The following is a 20,918-nucleotide window of genomic DNA, read 5'->3' as shown; positions in this document are numbered from 1 at the left end:
GGCTCATCTGTTATTTATGACTGTATGTCGATGTGGAAGTAGACAGTTGAAATCCAACAGAGAGACAAAATAAGGTTGGAATAAGGGAGTGACAGCTGTAGACCTTAGTTCAATTTTCCTGAATATTGTTGCCTAATTCAGAGCTACTTAGCAGAATTAAAATCCAGTTAGCATTTAGCAAACTGAAATGTTACAAAGCAGCATGGTTCAATCTTGCATCAGTTTTGAAACTGCTGACCTGAGGAAGTAAAATGCATAGCATCTGCTTCAAGATGTTTTCACCTCCTGTGATGTTCTAAAGTATTTGATCAAAGAATTACTTTTGAACCATTGTGTAGGTGCACATTGCAGATAATCTGCATCCAGCAAGGTTCCCAAATTGGTACTAATATTTATCAGCCAGTTAAGACATGGAGGAATTTGTGGAGGAAAGTGAAAACAAAGGGTAATGCAAACAAAATCAAGGTTATGTAGTTTGAGTGTTTTCAGCCAGAACATTTTCTTTCACCAATTCCTCATGTAGAAACAATTTTATTATTTTTTTCCACAACAGACAATATTACCAAAGTTATTTGGTCTAGAAAGTCATTAGAAATAGCCTGATGAGTCAATCACCAGGAAAGACAGCTCCTTAATCCTAGGACGTCAGTTTTAAACAGTTTACATCAAAAAATCATGGAATGCTGTGTGGCACAACCAATTTAAATAGATCACACTGTAATATATCTGTAAAGACTATGAATGATATCTTTACTCTACTTTTATTATGTACAATTTGGAAGGACGAGGAGGAAAATACAGAGAATCACATATTGAAAAATACATGCAAAAAACAATCCAGACAAATAATTCTGAAATAAACAGAAGTCACTGAAACAAAAAATTAATACTTAGTTGGAGAAATAAAGATCTATAACTTCAGTGCAGGAAGCAACTCTGTCGCCATCTATAGAAAACTATTGACCATTCTTACAGTAGGAACATGAAATATAGAAGAAAATTGTTGACTGTTGCTTTAAGTTTATTAAGATATAATCTATTAGTGCATAAACACTGCTACCTACATACAATTCACATAGTGAACACAAACTAAGCTAAACAAAAGCTAGCTTCATGTGCTACAACAATAAATATATATTTATATTTATGTACAAACTCAAAATACTTAAGTCAACATTTATATATATTTTTCTAACAGTTATTAAAATAAAGAATTATTCTCAAACTGTAGCCTCTTTGTACCATTGCTTAGAAAGTACAGTCTGCATTGGTAGGTTGCAAGGTGCTGTAAAATAAATTGAAAAAAATCTAGTTCAGTTCAAAGAATTCAATTACAAAAGGAATATGCCAGAAAACAGACAATCATGAAATTTGCAGTCTAAGTTTTAGACAGCAGTCAGTAAATCAGTACTCACATTTACTCCAATTTAATATGAAGCAGAGGATTATAAGTGCTCTGGAACTCTGCTCCACTTTCTAAAGAATGTATTTTTTAAAACTACACTGCTAATGCACAAATTGGATCTTCTTGCAACACAGCAATGGCATTGTTAATCAGATCTTTTACACCTGAAATACTGCACCATAAAAATAAACTCTCCATTTGAAATGTAATTCTTACATTAAAAATTGAAGAATTGAAATCCTGAAGCTCCGGAGTAAATTAGTTATTTCTTGTTTCTTCTAATGCTTACACTTTGTGTAATAAATATTACTGGCTACATTGAATAATGTAAATTAATTTATAATCACAAGATTACACAATAAGTTTCAAAACATAAATAATCTATTTTAAACTTCTACATGAATGGTTTGTGCAGTCCTGAGATAGTTTGGAATCTGATTAAATTACAAATGAATTTCTAACGTCTTCTGCATTAAAGGTTCTGCTATTCCTCTATCCCTCTTACAAAAAGCTTCACCAGCTGGCAGTGAACCCTTCAAAGAGAAATAAAACAAAATTAGTCGCATTTAATAAAATGTTTATCAATGTAGTTATAATTCTACTTGTATCACTAGCTGTTGAGCAATACACTGTCAAAAAAACACAAATCAATTACATCCACAAACATTAGCTTCTCATTTCTAACGATCAATAAGGTGATGGTGACAGATTAAACAAGAACACGTGAATGTTACCTATTTAAAATGAGGATGAATTCTACTTAAAAAACATCAATTTAAAAATGTTTTCTATTTGAACAGGCTTGAACATTGAGCTTTCAAAGGTGATAAATTCATTCAGGCAAATGGACTTCATCAGTATATCCTGTAGAATGGAATTAGCAAAGTCTCGATTTTAGATGACGTTTTACAAAATGAAACTAAAATATCTGAAATTATTGGTAGTATTGTTTGTAAATGTCTGTAAGTATAAACATGACCTTGTCCATACAAGCTCCAAGACTAGCCACAATTACCTCAACAATCCCATTTACTGCAGGGACTCCAAGTTTGTTTCCATCTCTTGAACATGTTCTGATGAATAAACTTGCAGCATCAATTCTTGTTAATCTCTTTTGATGTCTACCCCAGCATAGGCCTTGTCTTTAGTTTCTAACTTTTCCCAGTTTGGAAGAAAGGCAAACTGAAATGTAAACTATGTTTCTCTGTTTACAGATGCTGCCTGACCTGCTATAGATTTCCAGTATTGTCTATTTTCAATACCTAGAACAGCAGGAGCCAGGTAGCAAGCTACTGGATGCGCTGCACCATATAGGTATAAATAGGTCTTAAAGTCTTCTGGTCAGATTTCTAGGAGCTAGAGAGGGAAGTAAAAATCTCTGGATTACTGAGATTTTACAGAATCCACAGTGTGGAAACAGGCCATTCAGCCCAACAAGTCCACACCAACCCTCTGAACAGTATCCCACACAGACCCATCTCCCTACCCTATCACTGTAAACCTGCATTTCCCACAGCGAACACAACAAACACTATAAGCTAATTTAGCATGGCTAATCCACATAACTTGCACATCTTTGGACTGTGGAAGAAAATCAGAGCACCTGACAGAAACCCACGTAGACACAGAGAATGTGCAAACTCCACACAGACAGTTGCCCAAGGCTGGAATTGAACTCAGGTCCCTGGCACTGTGAGGCAGCAGTTGCTAACCATAGAGCCATCATGCTGCCCATGCTAGCAACAGTAGAACTAGGAAAATATGCTGCAATGTGTTTGTATTCTCTCATTGGTTCTCAAAGTGAATCATATCAAACATACACCAAGTATAAAAATAAATTAGCATCAAACTTCAAAAGGTATATAATTCGTTCCCATATGATTTGCGATTATGTGTGCATTGCACATTCGTGAACAGAAGCAATCAATTTTCATGAAGTCAGTGACCCGGTAGTCTTTTTATACAACTGGCTGACAGATAGGGATAATGTATTAAACAATAAACACCTACTTCACTTCAATGGCTGCATGCTTAATTATCTCTCCGTCACAGTTCCAACTGCTCTGAAGCTGGGCACAGCTGCAACTGGGATGATCCCTACAAATCTGGCCAAAGAGGTTTTTACCAACATCCTGGATATCACTATCCTCTTCATCACAGTACTTGGGTGTAAATTTGAATTCCTTCACTCGGTGAACCTCGACAAATGCGTGGTCAAACTGCAATATTAGAAGGACAAAGTTATTAATGTTTGGTTATTTTAATATATAAACTTCCCATGCTGCTTTAATAACATTGAATTAAACATTTCAATTCAACATTGAAGTCTTTCTGCAATTGGATCTTTCTTATACCCCTGTTGTTGTACATTAGCACCCTATCAAATTACAGATGAGTCTGTAGGTGCTTTTCCCAGCTGTTTGCTTAATAAGACTTTGCAAATTTCTGATTAGCTACTTCAAGATTGCAGTATGGTGTTATATTGCTGAAACAAGCAAGTGTCTTCAAGCTATCACTTGATGCTTTGTGAATAATATGCTATGTATTCCACTATTTTCTGCTGTACATATATTAGTGTCTGTAGTTTGAGAAGCTCACAACTAAAATCAAAGTAGCTCCAATTTGTGACATTGTATTGTGTGTATTGGTTTGATTATAGTGATTGACTGTATGTCTTCTCTGGGTGGTCTGGGACAACATGCCAGTGATCTGCTGTATGGTATTTCATATGGTAACATGGCTTCCATCGTAGGTACGCTGTGCTTGGCTTGCACACAAGAGTTTGTTTGCCGATTTATGGTCTTCCATCAGCTTGATGTTGAGTCAGTGTACTCACTTTCCGTTCTAGTATATTCCAGGAAATAAGAATCGGGGGGGTGGACGCGGACGCGGATGGGATGGTGGCTCAGGGGTGAGCACTGCTGCCTCTCAGCACCAGGGACCTGGGTTTGATTCCACCCTTGGGCGACTGTGTGGAGTCTGCACATTTTCCCCGTGTCTGCGTGAGTTACCTCCGGGATGCTCTGGGTTCCCTCTCAGTCCAAAGATGTGCATGCTAGGTGGATTGGCCACGCTAAATTGCCTGTAGTGTTCAGGGATGTGTAGATTAGGTTTGTTAAAGCAGGATGGGTCTTGGTGGGATGCTTTGAGGTTTGGTTGGGCCGAAGGGCTTGTTTCCACACTGTATGAATTCTCTGAGTATACAGCGGACTTCCAGTGATACCCAGAAAACAAAGTATACATGGTTAGTGACACCCTGCACTATGGGGAAACCTGTAATCTTCACAGCCAAATGGATGTTCACTGGATAGGGTAAACAGCCAAGGGCTTTTTCCCAAGGTAGGGGAGTCCAAAGTTACAGGTGATAAGTTTAGGTGAGAGCGGAAAGATTAAAATGGATCTGAGGAGCAGCATACCTAAAGTGTGATGCATGCATGGAATGAGCTGCCAGGGGAACTGGAAGAGGCTGATACAATTACAACATTTAAAAAGCATCTGGATGGGCACTGAATAGGAAAGGTTCACAAGAATATGGGCTGAATGCTGGCAAATATGTGACAAGATCAGTTTAGGATAGCTGGTTGGTGCGGACAAGTTAAACTGACAGGTCTATTTCCATGCTGCATTACGCTATGACTTCATTTGTGAAGCATTATTGTCAAAGTTGTAATTTTACATGCAAACTGACATGGCTCATGATGTAGCAAGGTGTACTGCTTACGAGTACACACTTTAAAATAAACATTGAGCTGTTTGGTTAATTCGTTAGGTTTCAAACACTTAACCTTTGCTACATTTCTGAAAGATCACAGCATATGATGAGCCTGTATTAGCGTCATGCGGGAGTCTCTGTGTGCAACAGTGACCCTACTCCATCACAAGATTCACCCATTATGTCCCTCTTTTAAAAATAAAACTATTTAAGAAATCAACCCAAGTCACAAAGCTGATTAACAGCCAAATGCGTCTGTTGTCTTTTAGTTGAATATGAACTCCACAAATCAATTTTGCAATACTAACGACTGCTTACTAATTCAAAGGATCCTATCGTGGAGGTAAAGTATCAAGAATTACAGAAAGATGAAGCACTCTAGTAAACAATGCTTCAAGTAATGTAACTAGATTTGAAATAAACTAAAATATGCTTCAACTTTATCATTTAAGAGGCTAATTTTTAACATTAAAAGAGGTCAAACCAACTGAGGAAAACCCTCCTACTTTTGCAGCTGATACAAAACAACATTTGGACTTTGTGTCAAATGAATAATCCTTACATTTAGCACTAGTTTGAGTGTACAGTAAACACCCTGTAAGCCAGTACATAAGCATCTGGAATTCTCAAGCAACCAGCAAAACTTTCAAAGGAAATTCACCATTTTAATAAATTTGTTTCCAGAAACATCTACCTGAACCTGGTGCACCAAGGTCCAGTGCACATATATTCACCCACTCTGTGGTGAATCTCCAAGCCGCCATGAAGCATTGCCGCCTATTGTCCTTTCCAATTGCCGTTACAGTAGTGACTACTTGAATTTGTGATCTGAAATCCTTTACCCATGAACGTGGCCTCAGAAAACTCCCATGCAAGGACTAAAGCAAAAATATGTTCTAACTTTTGAAACCGCAATGGAAATATTTGAAAGACTGGAAAAGGGTGAAAATTGCCATGTGTTTATGCAGGAGTTCAACGTTGGTTTGTCAATGATCTGTAACAATAAAGCACAAAGTGAAGGGCCTTTTTTGTGAAATCCAGGAGTGGTAAAAGCATACAATGGTATTCATCCACTTCACTCTCTTAAGCTTGAAGACTTGGATTGGCATTTTATCTTAAATGCATGAAATCTTACTTGGATGAATGCAGATGTTTTTAAGTTGATAGCTTCATTGTGCTTTTGTGCTAAAATCTAAAAATGTTTTATTGATGTGATTTTCACAGAAAGCTGGCAAACCTTGAAGGAAACATTCATGAATTTTGGTCCTCAGTGTATCAAAGATCCCATTTTAAAGACCATAAGAAGTAGAAGCTGAGGTGAGACATTCGGCCCCTCGAGCCTGCTCTGCCATTCGTGAGGATCATGGCTTATCTAACATTTCTCATATCCAATTTTCTACGTAACCCTTTGTTCCCCTACTGATTGGGAATCTGTCTTAGCCATAAATACATACAAAAATTCTGCCCCCATAGCTCTCTAGGGTCCAAAGGCTCCCAGCCCACAGAGAAGAAATTCCTCCTCACCTCAGTCTTAAATTGGTGCCTGTTTATCCTACACGTTTCATGTGCTGAACCTGGTGAAAGGTTCAGCAAAAATGTTGACAAAACCTATGGCCTCTTTCCATGTTTGTGGTAGGAGTGTCTGATGAAAAAGAAATTTTTGAAGGACTGTGTGTGAGAGAAAGCAAGCAAACAGTATGTGAGAAGAAACCACAAATTGGTTGGCTCTACTGGTGCTACAAATCTCGTAAAAATAATTTCCAGACTGCACTTGGTGAATGTCAAATGCTGAAAGGATGCTCTGTTACAATGACATTAAATATAGAAGAAACTATAAACACTGTTCTGAATCATGACAAACCTAAAGTTCAAAAAGAGAAAGAGGTGATGCAGGGGAGCAGGTTGAACATGTTTCATGGCAGGATTTAAAAATGTCTTCAAACTTGTACAACAGTGAAACTGATTTAGTAATTTCACCTCCTGCATTCCCAATAAAAAGGAAAAATTGTAAGTAGGCAGATTAGAGATTTATTCAAGCGGGGTAGGAGGATAAGATCCTCATCTCTTCACCCCTCAAGTTCAGCTGCTGCGAAAGATGCAAGTGCTAGTTCTGTTGACGACCCTGACGAAATACTATCAGTTTCTAGAGCCCATGAAGTAAATTGTACTGTCCTTTCAACCTGCAGATTGAAGTTTTTTTTATTCAAAAACTAGAATGTACTTTAGTGGGTTTCTATAAGAGTAATATATATATAATATGCATTCGCTAAATCTGTTTTCAATAGTTAGTTTCAAGAATGTCACATTTGAAACATTAAAATCTTCTCATATGTTTGTGATTGTGAATTGATCAAATACAAATGAATTTCAGTTTTTTAAGTTTCGACAAGAAACTTGCCAAGTACAGTAATTATTTTGACTTGTGCTACACGAGTTTCATGATCATGCTGCAAGCCTAAAGATACTACTCTATATTTAGAACTTAGAACATAGAACATAGAACAGTACAGCACAGAACAGGCCCTTCAGCCCACAATGTTGTGCCGACCATTGATCCTCATGTATGCACCCTCAAATTTCTGTGGCCATATACATGTCCAGCAGTCTCTTAAATGACCCCAATGACCTTGCTTCCACAACTGCTGCTGGCAACGCATTCCATGCTCTCACAACTCTCTGCGTAAAGAACCTGCCTCTGACATCCCCTCTATACTTTCCACCAACCAGCTTAAAACTATGACCCCTCGTGCTAGCCATTTCTGCCCTGGGAAATAGTCTCTGGCTATCAACTCTATCTATGCCTCTCATTATCTTGTATACCTCAATTAGGTCCCCTCTCCTCCTCCTTTTCTCCAATGAAAAGAGACCGAGCTCAGTCAACCTCTCTTCATAAGATAAGCCCTCCAGTCCAGGCAGCATCCTGGTAAACCTCCTCTGAACCCTCTCCAAAGCATCCACATCTTTCCTATAATAGGGCGCCCAGAACTGGACGCAGTATTCCAAGTGCGGTCTAACCAAAGTTTTATAGAAAGTTTTAAAGAAAGAGATTTGAATTTCTGAAAATACATGGCTGTCGATCACACCTCCAAAATGTAAAACATGAAAACTTCAGAGGATGAGGTAATTCCTCAAAATTTTTAAATAAAAACAGGTATTTTTCTCAAATTGTACAACGTATTGTATTGGTTTTCAGTTTTAGATTCCAGAATTTACTAATTTTTGAGAGTTGATCAACATCCACCTAATAATACAATTTAAAAGAAAGTATTTTTCCTTGAGTAGAGGGTGGACCATTACACAAAAATATGTATTGCACAGGCTGAAAAAACTGCAACGATTTAGTTAGGCTCTGGGTATTTAAGTCTTTTATGATGTTATTCTTACAGCATTAAGGGAAAATTTCAATAGATCTCATACCTGATCTTCATTGTTTGTGTGCCTGATAAGATGCCTCAGGAAACTCAATCTTGAACACTTGTGGACTAAAATAAGGTCAATGGTCCCATCAGCCAGGTGTGCCGCTGGTGAAAGACCCTTGGGAGACTTTGGACATGCACAACTCATATTCATTGAATTTATAGCCAGAAACTTTCCTTTAATCACTTTCCACTGTTGCTGTTCTTCTAAAGTAAGAGAAACAAATGCTTATACAAATCATTGAGGCCCAAAATCTTTACTTTTACACTTATAGTATTTTAAGCTTTTGTTATATAGGTCAGGAATGAAATGATGTTGGGACATCACAATGAAGGAAAAGATCATGTCCTTCATCAACAGTCACACACATGCAATTATGATAATTGTCAGTGAGTCAAATTAGGAGAGCAGAAACCACATCAACTGTCCTCTTATTTCATACAGCAGTTCTCAAACTGGAGTCCAGATACTTTGCAAGGCATCTGCAGGAGGTACGAAACAGCAACCAGAAATAACAAACAAACCTAATGAATTCAGAGAAGTAGACCATTCAGCCCCTTCAGCTTGAACTATCATTCAATAAGATCATGGCTGATCTGCTGGTGTTATGAATTCTATAGTCCTGTCTACCCCGATACACTCGGAGTTCCATGCCTAACAAGAACCAATCTACCTCTGCCTTAAAAATATTCAGTGAGCCCGCCCTCCTCTACTGCCTTTTCTGATATATAACATTCTAAAGTTACGTAACTCTGAGATTTAAGAAAATCTCATGTGTCTGAAAAAGTTGACCCTTAAATTTTTTTTTAAAACAGAGCGCCTAGCTCTGGACTGTCGAGGAAAAATATACTTTCAAAATCCACTTGGTCAAAACTATTCATGTGACAATTGGGTAAAAATGACAAATCATTAGCAGCAGGCTCCTGTGCCATTGGGTAACTGTTGGCAATCCAGGAAAACTAACAATTGCCCCAACACCCTTACTAGTGCTTCCTCAACTCCATCACTGCAGGGAACTATTTCAAAGCTAGTGAATGTTTATGGCAGGATCCTATCTAATTAAACAACATTTCATAAATGTAAAGTTACAGATCTATTTCTTGAAATGCTATTTTCTATAAATATTTTCCTGTACTCACTGGCAGTGGCAAAAACAAGATTTAGTTACAGCAGTTTATACAGTTGGAAAATATCTGTTCTGACAAGGTGAGCATTAAGGAAATCAGGCTGAGGTGTTTGACTCATTTGGAATTATACACTGATGCAAATTTAAAATCAACATTTTGCATCTGAAGACTTCAGGATGAACTAAGGCCAACTTCTGTTGATCATCTCTAGGGGGAAGAGCAGCTGGTTTTCTATGAAAGATCCTTGGTCAAGACTTCGCAGTAATCAAAACTTTAAGAGTTTCAGTACTCCAGTTCATTGGAATTTGAGAATTCGTGGGAACCACTGCCAAACATCCCTCAGCCTGAAGACCCCTTCAAGTGATAATTTTAGGTAAATAACTGTTGTATTGAAAGCATTTTTAAAAGATCTACTGCACTATCTTATTTTGAGCATTGTATATTCTAATTTAGCTGAGAGTTCCATGGTAAATTATTTAACTGTAAATGATATCTTTCAATCAAAACAGTGTTTGAGAATTGTTGGATAAGTACAATACATTAAGGCCAACTGTTGCATTCTAAATGGAAGTTAGGTCAGATCGACTAACTCAGACCAGGTTAATCTTGGCACTTTGGGGATCTATACGAATCTGATACAATGCAGCATATTATTGAGGCAGAAGTTCCTCAACTTGAATTTCTAACTTCATCAGTTCCTGCAAAATTCTACTGTTAATTCGTGAATTTTTGAAAATCTATTGACCTGGATTTTATTGTTAGCAGTGAAGTGTTGAAGTTATCCACTGACTGTGCAAAACAAAAGAAAATCTGTATTTACCTAGGCCATGGATGCAGCAGGACAGAATTCTCTCGACTGCATGGTTCCAGCAGCAAACTTGTGTGAACACTAGAAGTAAGGCCTATTTTCATGCAAGCTATGTCTTATTTTATGCCACAAGATGAAGTCACAGTCCTTTCGAGAAACAGTCACTGTTCGGGTTGGAGCTCTCCAAATGCTTGTAATGGCCGTTAATCATTTTCTTTCTTAAAAATGTGTTTATATATATTTAATGACTTCTAAATTCGATCATCATCTTTGCCAGGAAGATTTGAAAACTTTAGTTAACTTAGAATTTTACTTGTTTTTTCCTGAACAATAGTCCTAAGAACTGAGAGTTACTTGAACTATTCGTGTTCATCAGAGAAGCAACTATGAAAGAGGGGTGTCCACATATTTTTGGTCCACTAGATGGCTGCCACAGATTTTCTAATTTACTTTCCCACTCACTGCCAGCTTCTCAATCCCACTCCCTGCCTGCTCTGTCAACTCCCTCCATTCTTACCCCACCTCCTCTTCCTATCACCACTGACAACCCAATCCCAACTGGTCTCTCAGCATCTCTCTTGTCAGAAACAGCACTAAGGTTTCTAACAATGGTATCCAAGAATTGGGGCACATAGGGGAGCCAGGAGAGCTAGAAATGGCTGAGACTGGAAGCAGGGAAAGTTAAGGGTGTCATGAATCGGTGAGAAGAGAATCTAGAGAATTATGAACTTTTTTACCTGACTATGAAAGTTTAAGGAAACAAGGTCATCCAGTTTGCTTGTTTACTGACTTATGTATATGCTTGTGAAAGGCATCCTTTTGCACCCAAAAAATCTTTGCTAGCTGCATGCAACTGAACAAGATTCTTGCATTACCAATCCCTCCGGCTTTCTGCAATCTATCCAGGGATCACGAGACTAGCCTTTCTGCAGCCCACTGAAGCACACTGCAACTTCTGGCATCTGATGCAAGTTAGGTTAATCTAAGGAGCATTGACACAGTAGCAAACATCTTCATGGTTGCCATCATTAAGGAAAGAATATCTGGACCATCATTTACATCTAGCCAAATTTTGAATAAAATATTAATTTCAATAAATCAATGATAGAGATATCCATAGCTTACAAAATCTCCTACAATCATCTGATTAAACAATCCTTTGAAACTCCATTACTTCATCAACGTTAACTTGAAATGGCCTTATCCATTGCTGCAAATGGACTGCAAACATCAGAGTTTATAACACATGAACCTCTGTGATTATTTTACTCAGTTTGTTAAAATAGCGTGCCATCGTAAGTACAGTGGATAAAAAAATAACTTCGGGCTGCAAAGTTATTTGTGGCTTGTGCAAAGACCCATGTTATCAACCCAAAACTGCTACCGCATCTGGTGATTTGCACCAACATGTAAAGAATAAATATTTGCAGTTGTACAGTGCTTCAACCTTTAAAAATAAAATTTAGCCATTTGTATTTGTTAAAACTTATTACATGTTTAACATTATTAATTGGCAGACATAATTTTCCCTTACATGAGAGGGACATGAGAAACAAAACTTTAAAATGCATGGCCATGTCTATGAAATAACTCATTCGATTGCAAACATTTCAGATCTTACCTTCAATACATTTGAGGTTCCCTGCTTTTTGTAATATTTTCACCTGTTCGCCACCGTTTTTGCAGATATGACACCTGAAACAGAGCACACAGTTGTTTTGATCAAAGAGGAACAGGCAACCAAAAATTTGTTTTTGAGTCTGAAGAAAACAACAGTTACAAGTTTGGCCAAATACATATTGGCAAGGATTTTGTGATGGACACAGGATTAAAGTTATCAGTAAGCAAATTGGACAGGAGCAAGCCTAGCTTTTGCACTTGTGCATCTAAGTCTGGAAAACATGAAAGTGTTGTCTGAGCTTTGATACATCCATATCTTACTCAGAATTGGCATGTCACAGATGGAAGGCTGCAAAATTGCTATTGATATCTACTAAGCACACGGAGAAATATTAGGGCTTTAATCGTCACAACAGATTTGCCTGGCACTGATAAATTACTTCTAAAACGTGGGGCCACGTTCCTTCAGATTTTCGTTATTGTTAAGAGTTGCAGGAAGTAAATTAGCATTTTTCTTTATTTACTTCTCTTAATTCTTTCTTTCTGCACGTAATTTGGTATACAATTACACATTTCAACTGGCACTCTTGTTTTAGATTGTTTGTGTCCGTGGTGTGTGCAGTATGTGCCTGTGTCAATGTGAATTCTTCAATCTGTTTTTGGATTGCGAACCAGTCACCTGCCCTTTTCACAAAGGTTCCAGAATTACTTAGGACAGTGCACTATTTTCACATACTGACATCTGCACACTGGAGTGCAAAGCTGACGAAGTCGCAAGTTAACTGTGCATCATTCACTGAGCATAAATCCATATGACTGGCCCAGATTTTATAAATGGGATCAGAAAGACACTGGCAATTGGAAACTGATCAACAAGTAAAAAATACTTCCATTTGATATGCAAATATACACATATACATATACATACATACATACATATCTTTTCCTGCTCAACTGATCAGATTTCGGAATAGAAAAAAAAATGAACTTAAATGAGTCCTTACCCAGCTGTACATGGCCTTGGATCTCTTGGACTGCCAGGTGTTTCAGTAGCAGGTAAAAAAGAAACTGCTCCCTCATAGCAATGGTGTGATAGAAAGGTCTTGAAACCTAATAAATAAAACAAGAATGGGAAACAACTGAAAAGGTAAGATTTTGAATCATTGTTTGGTTCCAACTACAAAAGTCAAAAGTCATTTTGCTTCACAGACGCTAGGTTTTATTATGATGGTTAAAAACAACTTTCATTTATACTTGCGACCTTAACATTACAAATTGTTTCAAGAAACTAGGCAGAGCCAATTTATCCAGCCAAATTTGACATGAAGCCATATAAACGGTAGTTAAAAAGTTTGTTCATAGAGGCAGGTTTTAAGGAACATTTCAGTGGAAGAGAGAGAAGGGAAGGCAGTCTAGAACATATAGTCTAGGGACCTGAACAGTGGAACAAAGAATTGGCAAATGTATAAGAGATCAATATTAGAGGAGAAGAGAGCTCATACTGGATTTAAGGCCTTGAGGAAATTACAGAGGGAGGAACAGACAAAGCCATAGAAGTACTTGAAAATTTGAAAGTAAATTTCCAAATCAATGCTGGATCAGGAACCAATATAAGTCAGGAAACATAAGGATGGTGAGTGAACAAGTGAATGGGGAAGTAGGCCAATGACCCCTTTGAGACTGCTCAACCATTCAATGAGATTAAGTCTGATCTTCAATTTAGAACTCAATTTTCTTGCAATATCCCTGTATCATTTGGTATTTTGAACATGTATAGATTGATCAATTCAGTGTTGAATATATTCAACACCAGAGATTCCACAGCCCTCAGAGGCAGAGAATTCCAAAAACATCCTTCCTGCGTTTACTCTATCAAGTCTAGTGCGACCCACAATGAGGTCACCTCTCAGTTCTCTAAACTACACAGAGAATGAAGGTCCAGTCAATTTGACGTTTCCTCATCGGTGAATCCCTTTATCCCAGGTTTAGCTTGTTGAATCTCTGTTGCACTTCCCCTTTGGCAAGTAGATGTTTTCATAAACATGAATACTAAATCTGGATACAACACTTCAGTTATGGTCTTACCAAAGCTGTATATAAATAGTGTGACATCTTTACTTCTATACTCAAATGCTTGTGTAATAAAGGTCATCGCACTATTGGTCTTTTTAACTGTTTGCTGTACCTGCATGTTAGCTGCCAGTGATTTACTAACAAGGATACCCACATCTCTTTCAAGTTCAATATTTTCCAGCCTCTCACTATTTTAGAAATTCTCTGTCTTTCCTACAAAGCTGGATAACCTCATTCTATTTCAACGCTGTATTTGACTTAATCAATACTTGTCCACTCACCTATCTGTCCAAATCCCCAGGAAACAGATTTGCTTCCTCCTCATGTCAGAACTAGATGAATGTGTGGGTTATCTGTAAACTTGGAAATATTACTTTTAAACCTCACATTCAAATTATTAGTCATCTGCAATCATGAAGGGAACTGATGAAAGTGAAGGACACATACATGCCATCTGTGTAATGGTGTAGCTCTGAAACAATCTAACTGGACAGGACCAATATTGTTGTCCCAATTAAAAGAGAGTGCTGGAGAAACTCAGGTCTAAAAGTGTCTGTAGAGAGAGAAACAAGGTTAATGTAGCATCCAACGTGGCCCTTCTTCAGAACTGAAAGGAGCTAGTGTTCTTCACATAAAATGTTAATACATTAAAATTACCTGAAAAATTGTATCTTGATGGACCCATCCAACGATTCTTTTCACTATCAATCAATGTATCACCATAAAATCCATATCCTAGTAGAGATACTGAATACTTCAAAAACATATTTTTATGATGAACTGAACTGACGTCAATAGGTTGAGAGTCGCCTGAATTTTTAAAAATGACATTAAATTAAAAAATTGACATAAATGCAATTATTACCACAGAAAAATAATTTATACAGTGGTATTGTCTCCAGAAACAGTAGATAAAGAAATAATTACGTGCAAGTTAAATTCCGATGAGTCTTGGTTATACTTCCTGATAAGATCCGGAAGTGAAACTTCATTTTTAAAAATCCCAAGGTAAAAGGTTCTGACCAGGTGTTAATTGATGAAATCCAATTACAGGGTGGGGAGTTGGAACTGGAAGGTGGGGGTGGTGAAAAAGTTGGAGTCCTTCTCCCAGATGAGGTTGAATGCCATGCTGCTCATTAAATGTGAGAAAACGATCAGCAGGGCATTAAGCAAAATGAAAACAGTAAATTAAATAAGAGTTCTATACTAAAATGCTTGTAGTGTGGAAAAATAAGAACAAATCAGGAAGGATATAAATTCAGCAGGGCATGCCACAGATACGTTACACTTTTAAAATTAATTCAGGGCATGTGGGCTTTGCTGGCTGATTCAGAATAATACTGAAGACCTGGCATTAACCTGGTCATAGAAATGTGCAGTCTGTAAAATGCTCATAAATGTTCACTTCCAAATCTAATAGAATCACTTTAAAATAAGATGACTAGCTAACCGCTTTAAACAAAAATCTTTTCACATCTCATATAAAAGTCACAAATTTTAATTACCATTGATGTCATTCTGACAACCACTACCTGGAATATTCATTAACATATCTCTTCAAAATTGGGATGAGCCAATTTGCTTCAAATTTATGTATGTCAAACAAAATAATTTTTAAAAAATGCAGATTGTTGACTCAGCACTGACTGACAGATTTTAAAATACAAATATTATGAATTGTAACTACCCGGCAATCTTTAAAAACAAATTTCTGAACTCAATAGAATGATACAAAAAATGGAGTACAATTCAGGCTGTTGCTTAATCTTCAGATAAATAATCAATCATTCTTAAATTGATCTTATGCTATCCAAGATACACACAAACCACAGTTAAGACAGTAACAACACAATTTTAAAAAATCATCCCTTACAATACTTGAAAGAGAAAAGAGAAGATCAAACCTAAAAACAGGGGGATCCGGTTAAACAGCACCCGTACACTAGAGCCCTAGGTCACTCTGAATAAAGTGAATTATTCATGGCTAAGGCAGTAACATTTTACTTGTCTATGTATTTTCATATAACATTTAACTGTTAAGATACCAACCAACAATAATGTGCAAGGCAGATGTGATTGGGTCATTCACTCCAACTGTTGCATAGCATATACAGTCTGTTGAACCTGCAAGAAACAGCATTTTGCTTACAGGATTATTTGTCACAAGAAAATGTAAGACATGGCAAATTTCTTCTCAAAAAAAAAGCATCAGGCAGCTTATGTTCAATTTAATTAAAAAGATAGATTACTCTAAAGTATTTCAGAACATTGGCTGCTGTGCACAGATGACAGGAACATTGTCACAATTCTCAACCATTGAAACTAAAAGGCATAAAAGTTTCGGGTAACCTGTGCACATAATCTGAAATGAACCAATCTAATGTTGTGCTCAAGATATAGCAGAAATATTGCCCTTTCAACATCAGTAGCTTACAGAAAATGAAATTTTTTTCACACTTCTGCACTGATGTGTTGATCATGAGATGGCATTGCAATCAATTGACTGCGCTTCCCAGCCTTGGAAAAAAATGAAGTGAGGAGAGGAATAGGATGTGGCAGTAAAGAGAAGCACACAAATGCAAAAGACTATTCACAGTAGTTTTATAAGAGGAGGACATGCATTTGTTTAGAAATCTAGTTTACACTTCTCAGTTCACTTTGTACCATCGACAGTTCATCCACTAAGTTGCAAAGCAAAATGAATGAGCACATTTTAAATACAAATGCTCAGTGCTTACTTATCAGAGTTCTACAGTATCAAATAAGCTCTCTATGTAGCCTATGCCTGTGCAGATTTATATCTTGGAAATGGTTAGCCAGTTTTATTCAAGACATGGGCAATTAATATTTCCACAGGTGAAGTGAACATTATCCTGTAAACCAATAACTTGTTAGTTGATTTACATGACAAAGTGGTTCACTTGGTTAGTTGAATAATTTGATCATCCACATTTATTCATTGTAAGTTCAAAGTGGACCACAATACATCATGCAATAAAAATTCCTCTCAGTTTAACAAACTGTCAGAGGCAGCAGCAAAGAGTGATGCAACAGCAAAGAATGATGCAACAGCAATTTTGGCAATATGCACCACACTTAAGGCACACTCGACAGATATGCAATCTCCTCCAATTATCAAACGTACTTAATTTAAGGTTCATAGATCTGGCTTCCTTCTTTTCTGACTGAGCAAGAGAATTTAAGGTTACTTCACAAGATCATGTAATAAAATTAGCAGCTATTTTATTCTCAGACAGCAAGTACGCTCAGGTTGGGATGATACATAGCAATTAAAACTTTGTCACACAACTACAAACTCGAAGCTGGATTTCACTTCTTTGAAAACAAGTTCCAATAAAATGAGTTTTCTGTGAGTTGAGGCATAAGACAACAAATATGGCAACTAGGTCAGAAATTGGAAGCATACATGGGCAGTCAGAAATGTAGTGGTTAAAATTTGCATCACAAATGGGTTTTAAAAAAATTACAACAACTAAGTATAGAAAGGAGCAGCGGAGACCAAGTGACTTCTATAAATAACATAATCTACAACAGGGAATTATAAAACACTCACCTATCATGTTGCAAATAAATAGCAATTTTTCAAGCAATCTATATATCATACGTTTAGAACCACAGTACTCAAATTTAATTGAAATGAATTAAGCCTCCAACATTTTTAAAAATGCTACATCAATCTGAAGATATTAACTCTCACGCAAATGATTTTGCATTAATGGTCAAAGCCAGCAGGATCTCTGAGTTGCAATGAGAACATATTGCAGACATATCAGAACAGGAAATCTAATTTTACTTTCAGCATCGAATGTCACAAAAGTACTTTGTGGTTTTCATAACAACATCTGCGTATTAAGGGAGCATACAGTGAATAGTGCTGTCCACTTCCAACAAAATAAATGATGGAATCAGATTACTTGTCAGTAGCCAAGTATATCTGATTTTAGACAAGGTTCCTTGACACTTCTGATAAGTGATTTTATAGTTGTTTGGTGACGATATATCAAATTGAAACTAGAAATAAAATATTCTATGTTGAGAGTGTACTGCAGATCTGCATTTAAAATTTGAAAGACATGCATACAGTACACCGCTAAGTTTCAACAAGTATTTCAATGACTAGAAACCATCATAGTACAGAAGAACTACTGTGCTCAAAAGATAGCAAGAGCTGCAGATGTTGGAGTCAGAGATAACACAGTGTGGAGCTGGAGGAGCACAACAGGCCAGGCAGCATCAGAGGAACAGGAAAGTTGATGTTTCGGGTCAGGACCCTTCTTCAGGGAATTACTGTGCTTGTGTATTTTTGATTCGAATATTCAAGTGGAAGAACTTACAAGAAAAAGACAAAACATAGAAGTAGTTTAAACATATTGAGCAAAGAATTTGTAAAAATCTAATTCTAATTCCATTTCTTTACAGTAGCTTAAAAGTTTCAAAGCTGCAAATACAAAACAATGACCAGTTAGTAGCTGGAATTTAGGCCGATAGTAATTTCAATGACAAGGTCTTCACAAATTAAGCTTTGCCTTGGCACAATACTACACCAGGTTCACACTAACATTAAACTTGTCAAGTAAAACCGGTCAGGTATAAATTCAGAGTCAAACTGACTGAGTTGTAAAACACTTCTCCACCTCCCTCGCACTCCTCCCAATCCCCGAGTCCCATTCCGTTTCCTTTAGGTAGGAGGCCAGTCTCTGGCTACAGATTCAGGTTCTATTGCTGCATTAATGCAAAAGTGAACTGCTCTGTATGAAAATGACACCATAGTATAGTGAGAGTACCTTGAAATAACTAAATTGTCCTTTTGGAAACATTCCTTCACCTCCCATGTTGGTACAAGGCAAGATGAACTATTTTCCTTACTGACTGTAACACTCTATTTCAAAACTACTCAAGATGTCTCTTTCTATGTGAAGTACTAAAGGAAGTACTACCAAAAAAAAACTGCCCTTTCAGTGTATGAGAAATGATGCAGAACTGGTTGGAAATAAAGAGTATTTGTTTTAACCGTTGCTAAACTTGGAATTGTGTTACAGGTATCTTTAGTCATTTTTCAAAGCATTTCTTCAAAATAATTCAGATACAAAGATACAATGCATGCTATGAATGTGAATACAATCCAACAAATCCTACTATTGTGAGAAAACCAGACAAGTGGGTCTACATTTAGTGTAAGACATGCAGTTTTAGGGCCAATATTTTGCAAGGTTTTTTAAAGAAAATTCTATATTTTCTCTCATTTATGACTTAATTATGTTGAAGTAAAGAACAAAATGAGGCAGTTAAAATTTTCATGTTGAAATTTACCAGCGCAGCTTTAGCAATTTTGTTTTGCAAGTAGATTTAAAAAAAAAGTGGAAATGCATATTGTGTGTCACGCATTTTAATTCTAAAGAATATTCTGCACTTTTTGACTGCTTTGTTTAGGAAGAAACATTACCCACCTGCCGGGATAATTCCAATCCTCAAGTCACATGGAACTAGTTCAGCTTTAGGATAATTTTCATCAATGCCCAAATTCTTCTGCGTTCGACTGATCAGACCATGCATTACCTCACTGAACATCCCATCACCACCAACAGAAACAATCCTGGCAACAAAATGCATGAAAAGATATCAATACTTGCACCAAAATTTGGTCAATACAGCAGGCAAATAAATTTGAATTGTCAAATTTTATCATCTCCATCTGTTTCTATTATGTTTTCCCAAGCCCTCCACAGTCTTAAGTTTCATCCTAAGTATTTTAAAAAAGAATGAATGATCAAGGTTTTCTAAAATGGTATGCTCAGGCTGATAAGGCAGTGCATGTAAAGTACTTAAGAACATTAAAAATGTGAATGAGAGTGTGAATTTTAAAAAAAGGAAAATAATGAAATATCATTGCAAATGCTTGGAAAGCAGAGATTTTGTATAACTAAAAGCTTAGAGGAATGCACCGTATCCCAGTTTCCAACATATCATTAATCAAAAGAGCTTGCTGTTTATAATAATTGAGCAAATAACATTCGATTGAATGTTTTAGTATTGTTAACAATGAAGCAGATAAATTTTCAACATTTAATTCCGTTTAAAACATCTTTATGATATCACTACTCCCAAAGTACACCATAATTGTAGTTGAATCGTTCTACATTACTGAGTTTACAAATAGATATTTATGCTTCAGATGAACAGACCGGAATCTCTCAATTTACTCAAGATAAATTGTGCTATCAGTAGAAATATTCAGATAATGCACAAAAGTAAACTCAATCTGGAAATATAGGTTAAATTACTTAGCAAACAACTGCCTGTATGCCTGATATAACAGTTATGTTCCATTAAGAACTGGTCCTATGAAGGCTACATTTTGTCTGTATATGACTATCACCTATCAGGTGGTGGCAATGAATTCAATTGCTATCATGTTTTTGGTATGCAAATCAGAAAAATGCATTATTAGTGAAGCCAAGGAATGACTTTAAAAAAACAGACGTTTTAATAAAATAAAATCCAGCTTTTTATAAACTTGTTATTGCTGTGCAGCAGGAGGCTAGCAAGGTGTCCCTCAAAATCTTAGTACATAAGTATAATGTAAGCTTAACAGCATTCTTCAAGTTATATCAGTTTGCTTGCGTGAATATTACATATCAATTTTATTTTTGTATTCATTCATAGGATGAGGGAGTTCCTGGCTGGACCAGCATTTATTGCTCATTCCTAATTGCCCAGAGGGCAGTTAAGAATCAA

The 20,918-nt window shown here is 36.7% G+C and overlaps 1 protein-coding gene across 1 annotated transcript in view; it reads right to left on the bottom strand.

Annotated features, from left to right (window-relative positions):
• Nucleotides 1-550: 550 nt before the first annotated feature.
• cerk (ceramide kinase) overlaps nt 551-20,918 on the bottom strand; it is a 51,487-nt gene continuing 31,119 nt past the window's right edge. Inside the window, exons 6-13 of the mRNA XM_048553998.2 lie at nt 19,631-19,776; nt 16,212-16,286; nt 14,820-14,972; nt 13,094-13,199; nt 12,091-12,164; nt 8,535-8,740; nt 3,416-3,624; nt 551-1,938 (exon numbers count right to left, since the gene is read on the bottom strand). Of these exons, the coding sequence (XP_048409955.2) occupies nt 1,890-1,938; nt 3,416-3,624; nt 8,535-8,740; nt 12,091-12,164; nt 13,094-13,199; nt 14,820-14,972; nt 16,212-16,286; nt 19,631-19,776 (1,018 nt within the window). The 3' untranslated portion in view covers nt 551-1,889. The remainder of the gene's footprint in view (nt 1,939-3,415; nt 3,625-8,534; nt 8,741-12,090; nt 12,165-13,093; nt 13,200-14,819; nt 14,973-16,211; nt 16,287-19,630; nt 19,777-20,918) is intronic.

This window comes from Stegostoma tigrinum, chromosome 25 (assembly GCF_030684315.1).
Source record: "Stegostoma tigrinum isolate sSteTig4 chromosome 25, sSteTig4.hap1, whole genome shotgun sequence".
In the NCBI taxonomy this organism is placed as follows: Eukaryota; Metazoa; Chordata; class Chondrichthyes; order Orectolobiformes; family Stegostomatidae; genus Stegostoma; species Stegostoma tigrinum.
The sequence above is the reverse complement of the archived record's forward strand: the minus strand, read 5'-3'. Positions and strand labels throughout refer to the sequence as shown.